Consider the following 13,285-nt stretch of genomic DNA (forward strand, 5'->3'; position numbering starts at 1 on the left):
TTTTTAAACACATTTCCCACCTAATGTAAACAACTGAAATAAGGTGTTTGTTTTCCTTATATTTTATTTGACTGTACAGATTAACATCATGCACATCCCCAACTGCAAAAGCAAAAGCTTCCATTGAACTGCAACAGACATCACTGGACAGAAGCTGGTGTAGCCCCTTCCTTATTCAAAATATTTGCACAATAATGAAATATAACTAGAAATGTTTGGAATTTGGGGTTTGTTCTTGCTGTAGATTCCAATGCCATTTCTGGTTATTTTTCGAGAGTAAATGTCCACTTGACAGATTTCCATTAAATTTATGAAAAAACAGGACAGTGCAACTCTTTTAACTGGGCTACTTTATTGCCTTTGTGTATATATAAAATCCTACATTTATTTTTAAAAAGTTGACATACTAAAAAAGGCCTATATAAAATTGAATACATCGCTGCTGTATTCATAATACATGCACTGTTCAAATGAAAGCATTGAGTACAATTAGAAATTATAAAAAGCATTACTAATGTGAATATACAAAAATCGTAACAGTCTACATTTGTTTAAAAAAAGGCATTTTACATGTAATGAATCTCAATAAGCTGGCATTCTTCATACATTTAAAGGACATTAGTCACAAATTGGCTGCAGGTTTAGTGTAGTTGATGCATTAAAAACATTACATTGAGGAAGAGAATGGTACCTCTGTACAGGAAGCCAATCATAAGGTTCGCCAAGGCATTGCACTCATGCATTTGATTACTATAAACTGAAAAAACAAAGGTTCACTCAGTTGATGACACTTGTGTTTGCTGAAGAATGCTACAATAAATGAAATAGTCAAACACCCCATCTTTACCTGGCAGTTTTCACATTATGTTTGTCTTAATATTAGTGAACTGAACAATGAATGCACCTACTTATTTCCCGCACTTTTCCTTAATTTTTGTAATAGAATTTTGCCTAGCAGGCTTGTTCACGTGGTAGTTCACTAGAGTTCACGGTTTCCTCAGATCCCTTTTTTGTTACGTTTGATGTCAAATATGATGCTGGTCATCTATCCAATCTGCTCCAACCTTTGTACCTAGCCAGCTACCAACTGCACTGTGCACAAAGAATTGCATTTAAGATGCATGCCCACACAGTGTCGCATGAAGTGCAGGCTATGCAAGAGGATCTTCCAGAGGGATTATTTAAAGTTTCTGACACTAAGATCAGAAATTTGTTAAGATGACGCCAACATCCCTCTGCTACAGTGTCAGATATCGAAACTGCAGTAGAGATGGAGGTCTTACAATGTATTAGAATGCCATTTTAACAAACAATTTTCAAACAGAAGGTTAGGGAAGTGGTCTGAACCCTTGGTGGTATCTGGAGAGCCAACTAAATTTGGAGGTGGTATTCATCACGAAAAGTTTCAGAAGAACTGGTCTAAATTTGCCACAGTACATGGACAGACAGTTCAGATCAGAAAAGTTACACTGAAAAAGTGAGCTATTTGATCCCTAAAACACATTGAGGCAGGCAGTACTGCGTTATACTGCGGCCAGCCAGCTCAGTTAGACTTGTGATTGCTTTACTTCACTTGTGTGTCAATTTCAAGTTTTGGCCCAACTTTGCTGCTGTTGCATTTCTGTTGCTGACCCCCGGCCTAAAACTTTTAAAATTGTAGACGCGCACGTTAAAAATCACTACAAAACAGAATGGCCCAGAATGAATCCCATTCACCTGGGGAAGACTTGAGCAAGTTAACCAATATCAGTGACAAAAAGACAAAATCCCGGGGACGTTCCCAACGTCTACATAAAAATGGATTGCACTTGTGAATATGGCTTCTACATGGTTCTCCTTCATGTGCTTTTCTGTGGCATTGGGAAGAGCAATATTCCTGTTAGTACTGCATCCCCAAAAGGGATTCGGGGACATAAATATGATGTCAGTAAAATGGGAACAGTTGAAAATTGTAAAAAAAAATTCTATATTGCACAATTGTCCTCTTCTTGTGTTAAAAAAATATATATAAAAAATGAAATAAAATAAAAACAAGCATTTAAATGCAAAAGTATACTAACTTGCTATGCGATTGCCTTCTTGGTATCAAAAAGAACCTGAATTGTGAAATTCACTGTATGTAATGGCAACTGTATGAATATTGTCATAGTTTTGTTTGGTTACTATGAGTGTGAACATGTTTAGCTGTTTTTTTTTTTACGTATACACGATAACATTTTTAAAAAAATCACATATAAATGAATGCTCCATATAATTATTTAGTTTTTTTGGAAAAATCTTATTTGCTATTTGAGCACTAATGTGTTCTTCAAACAAACCGTGGTTAGCGTGGATAGTTTTGGGTGGATTACTTAGTTTACGCCAAATGGGGACACATGGGGACACAAAATGTTCCTATATTGACCTTTTAACGCCAGATCCCAATAGGGCATCCTTTACACAGCTTTGGCTTAAGGTATAGGGATTATTTCCTAAATACCCTAATAATGTTTATTGATGTGTTCACTCGACCCTCAGCCCACACAGATATAAGACCAACGAGGAAAAACGTGATCTGAACTGATGAAACACAATAATGTAAAACTCAATGTAGCAAAAATCTTGATTTTACGTGATGTAAAGAAAATGTTAATACCACGCCATCTCGGAATTCAGATCTTGGTTCATCTCTCAGTCTTACATGGAACAGGTTATGTGCATTTCATACTCTGGTATACTGGACAGACATTGGTCTAATTTGGCTTTGCGTTAACATGACACCATCCCATCAGGTCGTCTGGTACAATCAAAGCAGCAACATCTTTACCACCCTGACCCCTGACCCCTAACACGCACAAGGCAACGTGGAAGTGTTCGCACCACCCAACTGACCCACAGCCAACATCAGGATGTCCTTCTTTTCCTTGTAAAATCGCAGCTCCCGCCCTGCTAGCCTCGCGTCCTCCAGCTCCCGCTCTGTTGCGGCGATTTCTCGGTTAATGGTGCCGGAAACAGACTGCTCCCTGTTCACCCAGTCAGCAGCCATCTGGGTGCGCATGTCGTCGTCCAGCGCCCGATGGGAATAGTGAGCCAGCACTTCCTGTTGGAGGACACAGCAATGACGAGAAGCAAGAGTTGCAATCATATACAGTAAATAATACAGTAATTCTACCACTGATAGTTCTGGAAATTTGCTGCGCTATGGGGAAGCCTGGAAGTGACCGTGGGCCCTATTTTTATTGACATTTTAATTTTTACAAAACTTAACTGACTTCAGACCTGATACAGAAAGTATTTTCCACATTTTGTTACGTTACTGCCTTATGCCAAAATGGATTAAATGAACTATTTTTCACTCCTGGATGAAAAGCTGCTCCAGAGCGCTCTTGAACTTGAGACTGGGGTGACGGTTCATATTTCAGCAGGACAACAACCCTAAACACACAGCCAAGATGTCAAAGGAGACGCTTCAGGACAACTCTGTGAATGTCCTTGAGTGGCCCAGCCAGAGCCCAGACTTCAATCTTATTGAACATCTCTGGAGAGATTTTAAAAACGGCTGCACGAACACTTCACATCTTTCAGAGGTGCTGCAAAGAGGAACACGCCAAGGATAGGTGGGCCAAGCTTGTGGCATCAGATTCTAAACTTATCAGGTCTTTTTATTTTTAATACATTTGCAAAAACCTCAAGTAAACATTATTTTCACGTTGTCATTATGTGGTGTTTTATACAGAATTCTGAAGGGAAAATGAATTTCCCTAGGAAATTAGTGCTGCACGATTAATCTAATCGCAATCGTAATCGTGATGTCAGTCTGTGCGATTGCATGAACGCAAAAAGCTGCGATTTAAATGATTAGTACATGGATTGGATCGGCAAAATATCCGCTCCATTCTCTCAAAGTTTGCGAGCTGACTGAAGTCTCATTTCAGTCGGATGTGATGTGTTTGGTCACATGACTTTCGATTCGGTTCAATGGAGACCTCAGATTCGTGACTGGGTAGACGTCGCATGACGAGCTGCATCGTACGTCAACGTCGCCGCCATATTGCGATAGGCTCTGCTGTGGCGTGAAGCATATACATGTCTATGGAGAGAAGTGCATAAAAATGCCTCACTCTTGTGCTGCTTGGGGCTGTACAAACCGCTGTACGCTCCAAACCAGATCCCGGGGGATTACATTTCATAGGTAAGGCTGGACAATTGTTTTGAATATATTTGGCCATTATAAAATCCCTGTTTTATAAGTCTTAACCTTAGCTAAGCTAGGCTAAGCTAGCGAAGCTATGCATTCCTGTGTTCAAGTCAGTTTGGCTAAACGGAGGCATTAACTATTTAGACTGTTCTTAGCTGTTTAGTTAACTTTTCTCAAACTTTGAAGGTTTCCTAAAGAAATTCACCTCAGTTAACAAATCTTAACCTTAGCTAAGCTAGCAAAGCTATGCATCACTGTGTTCAAGTCAGCCTCCAAACAACGTTTTGGTTAAACGTAAGAACTATAATACGGGATTTTATAATGGCCAAATATAATCAAAACAGTTGTTTAGCCTTATCAGGGTTTGTCGTTCGACAGTAATGTAAAGAGTTTTTTGTGATTTATTTAATTTTGTAGAATATTGTATTTTGAAAGCACTGGGCATTTCAAGTTGTTATAAGTAGTTTGTATGTTTCATTTGAAATTAAACATTTCACTAAGTAATTTGTATGCAACTTTTCATTGATATACAAGCAAGTGTCCTTTATCATATCGCAATCGCATATCGCAATATTGATCTCAATAATTGCAATATGTCTTTTTCCCCAAATCGTGCAGCCCTATAGGAAATGATATATAATATACACACACACTATGGGCCAAAATTTTGATGCCTTTAGTGAGAATCTACCAACGTAAATGGTCATGAAAATTAAGAAAACATTGAATGAGAAGGCGTGTCCAAACTTTTGGCCTGTACTGTGTGTGTGTGTGTGTGTGTGTGTATGTATGTATGTGTATGTATGTATGTGTATGTATATGTGTGTGTGTGTGTGTGTGTGTGTGTGTGTGTATATATATATATACACACACACACATACACACACACACACACACACACAGAATACAGGCATTTTATAAATATTATTTATTTAATATACCTGACGGGAACACTGTCTCTCCCTCATTGCCTTTAGGCTTCCATTCCAGTGCAGAAGCTGGAAAACAGTCATCAGTTCCTAGGCACAGACATTTGTCAGAAATAACAAAATATATTTTTATTAGTAAACAAACACACACACATATATATTGTGTAAGTTGACTCATTAAAATTGGATATACCCCCTGCGTACCCAATACTGCGTTAATGTTGTGCAGAACGCGGCAGATTCAGCAATGCACACACACACTTAGCTGCAGGCTTTTCCACCTACACATACGTACGTCTAATGTAGTTTATGCGCATTTGATGTAATTAGTTGGTCAAAGTTGCACGTTATTTTTGAAAAAAAAAAAAAAAAACTTCTGACCGCCAAAGTCAACAAGCATTTTGACAATTTGCAATATTTCATAAGCCAATCTTTCTGAAGTCACGCTCCATGGGCATGATGTGACTGTGAGATGAAGCACATATCTGATCATACCAAAATCTGAAAACTGGATCCAATGTCAATACTTTTTTTTTTTTTTTTCGTCCCTTTTCCATGATATATATTTACCTGGAACTCAAGCATGGACTTTCCCTTGTTGGATTCCAGCATGAAACGGAACGCCCCAATCCCAGTGTTGGGGTTGTCCGCTTCTTCCCTGTTTCCCTGTGGATGGGGTTCAGTCATGTTATATTACTGTGGAGTCCACATTATATTCGAAAGTAAACGCATGTTCGCCGCTCACGTTAAAGGAGGATAAGGCTTCACACACGCTCTTCTCAATGAACTCATCTGTAATGCGGCGGGAGGGATGCTCATTGAAGACCGAATTCATTAAAGCAATTTTCGCTGCACTCCGTCGTGCCTCAGCCTTCGTTGGACAAAACTGTAACATAGGTTAAACAGCAGCTGCTGAACAGTTCCAATGGCTGTAGCGCAGCAACACAATGCAATAATATTTTCTAGGAAATTATTATTTGTATTACACGTTATTGAGATCTAAAAGCAGTATTTTTTTTAAATGCACAAAATTCGAAATGTATTATTTCCTGTGACAAAAAAACTTTTTGTGGCATCTGCTTGTAGTGGTTGAGTCTTCTTTATGTTGATAAATGAAATTGGTAAATGCCATGTAGCTAATAAATGTTCTATGTTTGGTTATGAAAAAAAGGGCAACATATTTTATATACACTCTCATAGTCACAATTCAGAGATGTCACTTCACCTAGTGTGGATGATGGGAGGAAACCGGAGAACACTGAGGATGCCTGTGCAAACGCAGGGAGGACCTTGCAAACGTGGAGGTCTAAGGCCATGTTGCTAACTGCTTATACAGTTTATTTTAAATGATGAAAATCTATTATTTAACACCCGCCCAATGTCCTGGGATGGGTTATTAATTAAACTATTAATTAAGTCATTCATTAATCTGACTTTTGTAATGCACCCTCACTGTGATTTCACAATGAGCATCACAAATCATTCAGTCCATGTGGACCAATACATGTGGGGACTATTTTACAGCCTTGAGGACATAAAAAAAAACATTTCTAAAATTTTTTATACTCAATTACACGGTAATGAGAAGCATGTGCTGGTGTGAGGGCTTCCTAGTAAATGTGTTTTGGGTTTGCAGCATTTGGAAATACGTGGTCAGGGGCTCTTACTTGGAAGCTTCCAAAGCAGCTTCCTCCAGGGAGGCTGACATAACACACGTAGGGCGGGCTGTTGGACGGAACCATTTCATACACCACCAGCGCCCCGTTTCTGAGGTCAGCGCCCCGTGACTGCTTCATCTGCCAAAACTCCTGCAACGCCTCCACCACGTTCACTGCGGAGACAACCAAACATTGAATCAGCAAAACCGAAGATGAATACTGAAAATAGAACTTGAGCGCTTCTCTCTTTAACAAATGCCTAGATGCATATAACAGTACGTACAAAACCAAACAAACCAAATAAAGGTTCTGTTGATTCTAGAGCTACGATAGTAAAGCTAGATCACTTTCTGGTTCGGAAAACCTAGATTTGATCCCACTAAAATATAAAGTGCCGCTCTAAAGTGGTTTACAGTCTGTCGGCACTGGCTCCAGAAGAAGAGCACACATTCAAGACTCTGTATACACACGCGTAGTACGTTTACTTTAGTGTAGCGGTGGGCGATCTACGTGTCTACGATCTGCCGGAGCAGAGAGGTCACGGTACGGTCGCTATTGACTACCTTCTATCTATCTTATCCGGTTCTATGTAGTTTTTCCTTCCTCAGCCAGATGATGACGATGTGTGTTATTAAATCAGAATTGGAATCATCTCTGTACGATAGAACAGTGTTGCACTTTTATTTTTAAGTTCACATTTACAACCTTTATTCACCCTTTTTATTCTGAAGTGTCATTTTTAGTGTAAAAAAACATTAAAATATGTTCAGCAATGTTCTTCCGCCTAAGTGCTGTTTTGTTCTTTAGGACTATATTTTTACAAAGGAAACTAGATCGCTTGTGCTGTTCGGTAACTTGCTGGACGCGGGCGAGACACTCGCCTATAAACCAGGAGGCCACAATGTCCACTTAATACCATCGTGTCCCTGAGCAGGACACTTAACCCCGAGTGTATCCAGGGGGACTGTCCCTGTTACTACTGATTGATAAGGGTGTCTGATAAATGCCATAAACTCTGGGTTTTATGTACACTACCGTTCCAAAGTTTAGGGTCATTTAGTAATTTCCAACTTTCAGATTTGGATTCAGAAATGTTTAGATGAAAATAACTCTGGAAGTTGGGTATGTCTGTTAGTGGTGGAATATCTGTACACGTGTAGAGAAGAACTTTATCAGCAACAAATAGTGTTGAGTTCCAGTGGAATGAGAAGTAAAGCTGAAAACAGTTACACAAATTAAACAAGCTCTAAACCTGGTGCGTCAGTTATTATTCTAGAAATTTCTTATTTATAGAATAATAACTCCTCTTCAAACTCATTTATCATGGGAAACAAGTCTATTTCTGCATGGCCCTGAACTTTTGAACCGTGGTGGAGATATTTTGAAAGTGAAGTGATTGTGATTATGAAAACACTGCAGCACAGCACACAGTGACACAATGAAATGTGTCCTCCGCTTTTAACCACCACCCTTGGTGAGCAGTGGGCAGCCATGACAGGCGCCCGGGGAGCAGTGTGTGGGGACGGTGCTTTGCTCAGTGGCACCTTGGTGGATCTAGATTTGAAGCGGCACCCTTCTGATTACGGGGCCAGGCCACCACTGCCCCATTTGGTTCATGGTATACAATGTTTGAACCTCATTTCAGTAAACACCTGATCTGTGACGTTCTGTGCATCTGTTATCATGGTACCCGTCACATTTTACTTTTTGCGCATGTTCAGTCTTTTATGTTCATTTTATAGTTACAGCATTTATCATACGTACGTACGGTCAGTAGTGACAGGGACAGTCCCCCCCCCCCCCCCCCCTCCCCCCCCACTTAGTGTCCTGATCAGGGTCACAATGGTAGAAAGTGGGGTTCGAACCCGGGTCTTCTGGTTCACTCTAGGCCTATTGCAGGTGATATTTGCTCATTTATTGTCCTGCTCGGTTTGCAAAACAGAAATTCCACCAATGACCCAGGCTGAGCTGGACTACAGAAAAGTTCTCCACGCGGTGAGGAGGACCAGAGAGGAACCTTTTCCACGGAACTCACCTCGCCCGTAACCCTGCGTGTGTTTCGCGAAACTCCGGACCACCGCGTCCACCGCCTCCCTCAGCACGGCGGGGTTGGCCGGGTTGCACAGCCCGATTCCGGCCATCCCGGCCATCCCGAGCCCCGCGGCGCCCATCACGCCCATCCCCACGCCGAGGCTGTGCAGCTGGAGCGGCGGCGGCGGCGGCGGCGGCGGCGGCGGCCCGGGGGAGGCGGACAGGGGAGAGACGCCGGGACGGAGGGACGAGCGCAAGGTCCCAGCGGCGCTCCCCCCATATCCTACCCCCGGCTGCAGGCGCTGAGGACGGAGAGAGTCCATGGTGCGAACAGGGCCGCCCGGGGAGGAAACGGAGAGCCCGATCCGGATCGGCCCGGTCGGGGCGGGGCGGGGCGGGATGGGCGATTTGTCGCCGGACAAAAAGAGACAAACAACGTCGGTTCGTTCGGTTCCGTGCGTCCCGGGGAGGATTAGACCGTCTGGCTGCCAGACCGTGTTGCCAGATCTCGCTTTTATTCACACGGTGTGATGTGTACACACATGAATAGAAGAAAATATCCAGCCTGACCCTTTATTACTCAGTTGAAGTACACGAGCCCAAAACAGCCGCATTTATTCGACGGAATCATTTTTTTATGTAGGAAAAAGCAGTCAAATTGGATCTTAATAATCAAACCTGCTAACCAAAGTTCCTATTTCGAAAGCTTTGTACTCTCGCCCACAAATAAATAAATGTGTTGCCTGCAAACAGGAATGATGTGATCGCATTTTTGGTGACCATGTTTTCTTATCTGAAACTAAACTCGAAAGAAACAAGCACATTTATTTCGGCCTATTATTGTTATTATTGTTTGCGGCGTTTTATTTAATAATTACGATGCCATGTCTGTCCCATTTCGGATCTGGACTACCTAGCTGAAGAATAAAACAACATTTTAAATCTAAATTTTCCCCAGAAATAAAATCCATTCATATTCGCTTATATTTAGCGGACATGGCAACAAGGCCATTCAGGCTTGCAAGCGGTCTGCTCCAGTTGGACGACGCGTTATGACGCAATCGCGTAGCCACGTTTAAGTCACCACTGAGAGAACAGTTGAAGGTAGAAATACAACAACTTGAACTCATTCTTGAAGACAGAACAGAGAGAGGTGGTCTATAATTTATAGTTCTATGTATCAAGAGTTCTGTAAACAGAACCTGGAGCAAAAATGTTAACAGAAAACACATTACAGTACATAGAGTACAGTAGAGTTTGTACGTTACTTTTTGTACATTGTGGCTGTTCTTGTTCATTTAGATTCGTATTTATTTCATTTTTCAATTTTATGTAAAGCATAGTGCAGCTCAGTCTTTGGTTTGGATTATGGTTGGATTTATCAGTGTTATTTCATTTTATCATAATAGTGCATGTTGTAATGCTGTTCTGCATAAGTTCCATAATTAAATGCATTTGGTGTGTACATTCAATCACCGTACATTTAATATGCCTGCATATTCCCGATCCCCTCCAGGCAGAGTCAAGCACTGTTCATGTTTAAGCTTGAAACGTAATATAAAACACAGTTTCATATAAAACTGGAACCTCTGCAAAGGTTCTTTATGGTGCTGAACCATTTAGGGAAAGTTGTTTAAATGTTGCTGTAGTGAAAGTTAAGTGATTGTCACGGTGAAATGTGACAATTAACCCTCACCTTGAGTGAGCAGTGGGCAGCCATGACAGGCGCCCAAGGAGCAGTGTGTGGGGACAGGGCTTTGCTCAGTGGCACCTTGGCTGATCGGGGGGTTTTGGTGTTATTATATTATTATAGAGCTGATCGGGTTTTGCTGATTTTGTCCTTGATGGGGACCTTGGCGAGTCGGGATTCGAACCGGCAACCTTCTGATTACAGGGCCACTAGGCCACCACTGTTTCTCTGAATAGCCAGTGAACCAGTGCAACAGTAATACACTGGCAAAGCCTTATCTTAAGATGTTGGTACTGGCGTGCTGAAGTTGATGACGAGTCCATCACTCATGGTGTAACACAACCTTGGGTGTATTACAGAGAATATTGCCATTAATATTTGTACTTTTAAAAAGTAATGAAAAAGAGTGGCTCTAGCCAATAAAAACCCACAGAGAAAGTGCATCAGTTCTAACAGTCTTTAATGATGTTCTTAACAACTGTAGGCATATTCAGAGGCAGGACAGCTTTACTGGCCAATGGCCTTGGTCTTCTCCATCAGCATCTTGAAGATGTCCTCCATCTGAGTCTGGACGGAGTCGGCCAGGGGTTTGAGTTGGGCCTGGACGGACTCGGCAAGGGGTTTCAGCTGCTCCTCCATATTAGCAGCCAGGGGCTTCAGCTGGGCCTGGATCTTCTCAGCCAGAGGTTCAATCTGTCCCTTACCCTCCTGGATGTAGGTCCTAAATGGTACGAGGCGAGGTGTCCGTTACAAATAAGAAACCCTAATTTGCTATTAGGTAGTGAAAGGTTAGGGTTAAAGCAGAAATGTTACTCACTGTGCCTGACTGACCAGGTCCTGGGTGGTGGATGACAGCAGGGCAGACATGTCCTCAAGGTACTTGGTCAGCTTCTCGATGTCGGCAGGGGCTTCACGTTTCACCATTGAGGCAGACTCACTTCCTGTATGTTTTTTTTTTTAGTATAGAGATGCAATGAAAGTGACGTGATTGTCATTGTGACACGACGTAATGTGTCCTCTGCTTGTAACCCATCGCCCTTAGTGAGCAGTGATCAGCCGTGAAAATATATCGCTATATTGTTGTAAGTTCAGTGCCAGATGAAGTTAACAGTCACATGTTGTGATGCTACTGTTCACATCTGGAAAAATGCTTTTACGCTTCCTTTTATTTTTCAGTAATAATGCAATAACAAAACATCCCTTACCGTGAGCCAGAGCCAGAACAGCAAGGACTGCAACAATGAGGACTTTCATGGCTGATGATTTCACAGGGACCCTAATGGACAAAGAACAAGGTATTACAACGTATTACATTACACCGCCTGCAGTGTCCTTGCGATCTGTAAACGTTGTACGTTATTTTCTACAGTGAAACGAGCAGGCTGAACCGACACTCACCTTCACGGCTGGACCTTTTGCACCCGATGGTACCGATGCCTTCGTTTCCTCGCTGTCTTATACGTGTGTGGAATGCTGGGTAGACGGTTTGGAGGGAAGCCCATTGGCTGCCGGAGGACGGGGCTGGCCGTTCGTGAGGTGACCCTTGTTACAGGGCCTGCCACCCGGGCATCTTTTTTCAAAGTCCAGTTGTCCCTCCCCGTCCTGTGGGAGTCGGCTAACAAACGGGACATTTCACCGTGCCGACTGGCGAAAGATCAGGAGCTTGTCTGATCTTCAGACACAACGTAACCCGATTCAATCAATCACTCACGTTTGATCTCTGAGCGAACAGTTACCGGCTTTAGAATAAACATTCACAGCACACAGGATTTACTCCAAGTATCGTCCAAATCAAAGTATGAACCACTTCGTATTGCTGATGACATTACACTGGTGTGACCAGTATAACATTACCACATAGTACCTGTTTCTTTATTGCACTTATTTACAGCACCGTTAAGCACAAGTTAAGGCTCATTTAGAAATGTCCTAAAGGGTTTTGTCCAAAAAAACAACATAATGTATTAAAAATTGTTGGTTTTGTAAATGAATGTGGTAGCTGGAAAGTGGTGTTAATGATTAAAATATCTGCATACGTGTAGAGAGGAACCTTTATCAGTCCTGAGTTCCGGCGGAATGATGTGTTCGCTGCGGCTGGGCTTCTACCTCCTACCACGTCATCATTCCTTTAAACCCAATGGGGAGGGTCGCATCCGCCATAAACCTGTTGCCGGGTCAACTGGCGACCCCTAATGGGAGCAGCCGAAGGGAGAAGAGGATGATTTTGAAATATTTCGCATCAAACTCATTTTTTCTGGAGGGAAAAAAAAGGAACTTTTTTTTTTTTTTAAACCAAATCGAATCAACCAATTCAAAGAAAACCGTGAAATTTACGCCATCAAGGCCTGGCATGAATGTCACCTTTTCTAAAAAGACAAGCAGCTGGCCTCTTCCAAACCATTAAAATTGTATCTTCTCCAAGCTGAAGGACAACGGCCGTAACAATGTGGTTTCTTTTTTCAGAACATCCGTAAGGGTTTTTGAAAATTGTCGCTTCTCCGAGCTGAAGGACGATGATTTAAATAATGTCGCTGCTTCTTTATTTAGAACATATGTAACTCGTTTTAAAATGCACCCCCGCCTCCTAATCATTTATTAGTGTACTAAGTTCCAGCTCAGACAAAGTACAGTACATATAAGCAGATACCATTCAATTCATATCGGCCCAATCGGAACTTTGACCTGCACTTTAAAATGGCTTTAAGATAGTCTGAGACCATGAGAACCCCAGCGTGATGAGTAAATAACTTTAAAGTTGACCTCAGCGTGGAGAGTTTCATTTCAACAACAGTTGGGTCAC

At 41.9% G+C, this 13,285-nt stretch overlaps 2 protein-coding genes across 2 annotated transcripts; both read right to left on the reverse strand.

Moving 5' to 3' along the window:
* Positions 1–332: 332 nt before the first annotated feature.
* lix1l (limb and CNS expressed 1 like) lies at positions 333–9,118 on the reverse strand. Its single transcript, XM_028963235.1, has 6 exons — positions 8,800–9,118; positions 6,774–6,937; positions 5,852–5,992; positions 5,677–5,772; positions 5,119–5,196; positions 333–3,079 (listed from the first exon to the last, which is right to left on the reverse strand). Exons 1-6 carry the CDS (start codon positions 9,116–9,118, stop codon positions 2,825–2,827), a joined length of 1,053 nt encoding a protein of 350 aa, XP_028819068.1. The 3' UTR covers positions 333–2,824.
* Positions 9,119–10,928: 1,810 nt separating this feature from the next.
* On the reverse strand, positions 10,929–12,114 carry LOC114770473 (type-4 ice-structuring protein LS-12-like). The gene is made up of 4 exons (XM_028964427.1): positions 11,884–12,114; positions 11,691–11,761; positions 11,303–11,426; positions 10,929–11,206 (listed from the first exon to the last, which is right to left on the reverse strand). Exons 2-4 carry the CDS (start codon positions 11,737–11,739, stop codon positions 10,993–10,995), a joined length of 387 nt encoding a protein of 128 aa, XP_028820260.1. The 5' UTR covers positions 11,740–11,761; positions 11,884–12,114; the 3' UTR covers positions 10,929–10,992.
* Between the last annotated feature and the right edge of the window lie 1,171 nt (positions 12,115–13,285).

This window comes from Denticeps clupeoides, chromosome 20, assembly GCF_900700375.1.
Source record: "Denticeps clupeoides chromosome 20, fDenClu1.1, whole genome shotgun sequence".
Lineage (NCBI taxonomy): Eukaryota > Metazoa > Chordata > Actinopteri > Clupeiformes > Denticipitidae > Denticeps > Denticeps clupeoides.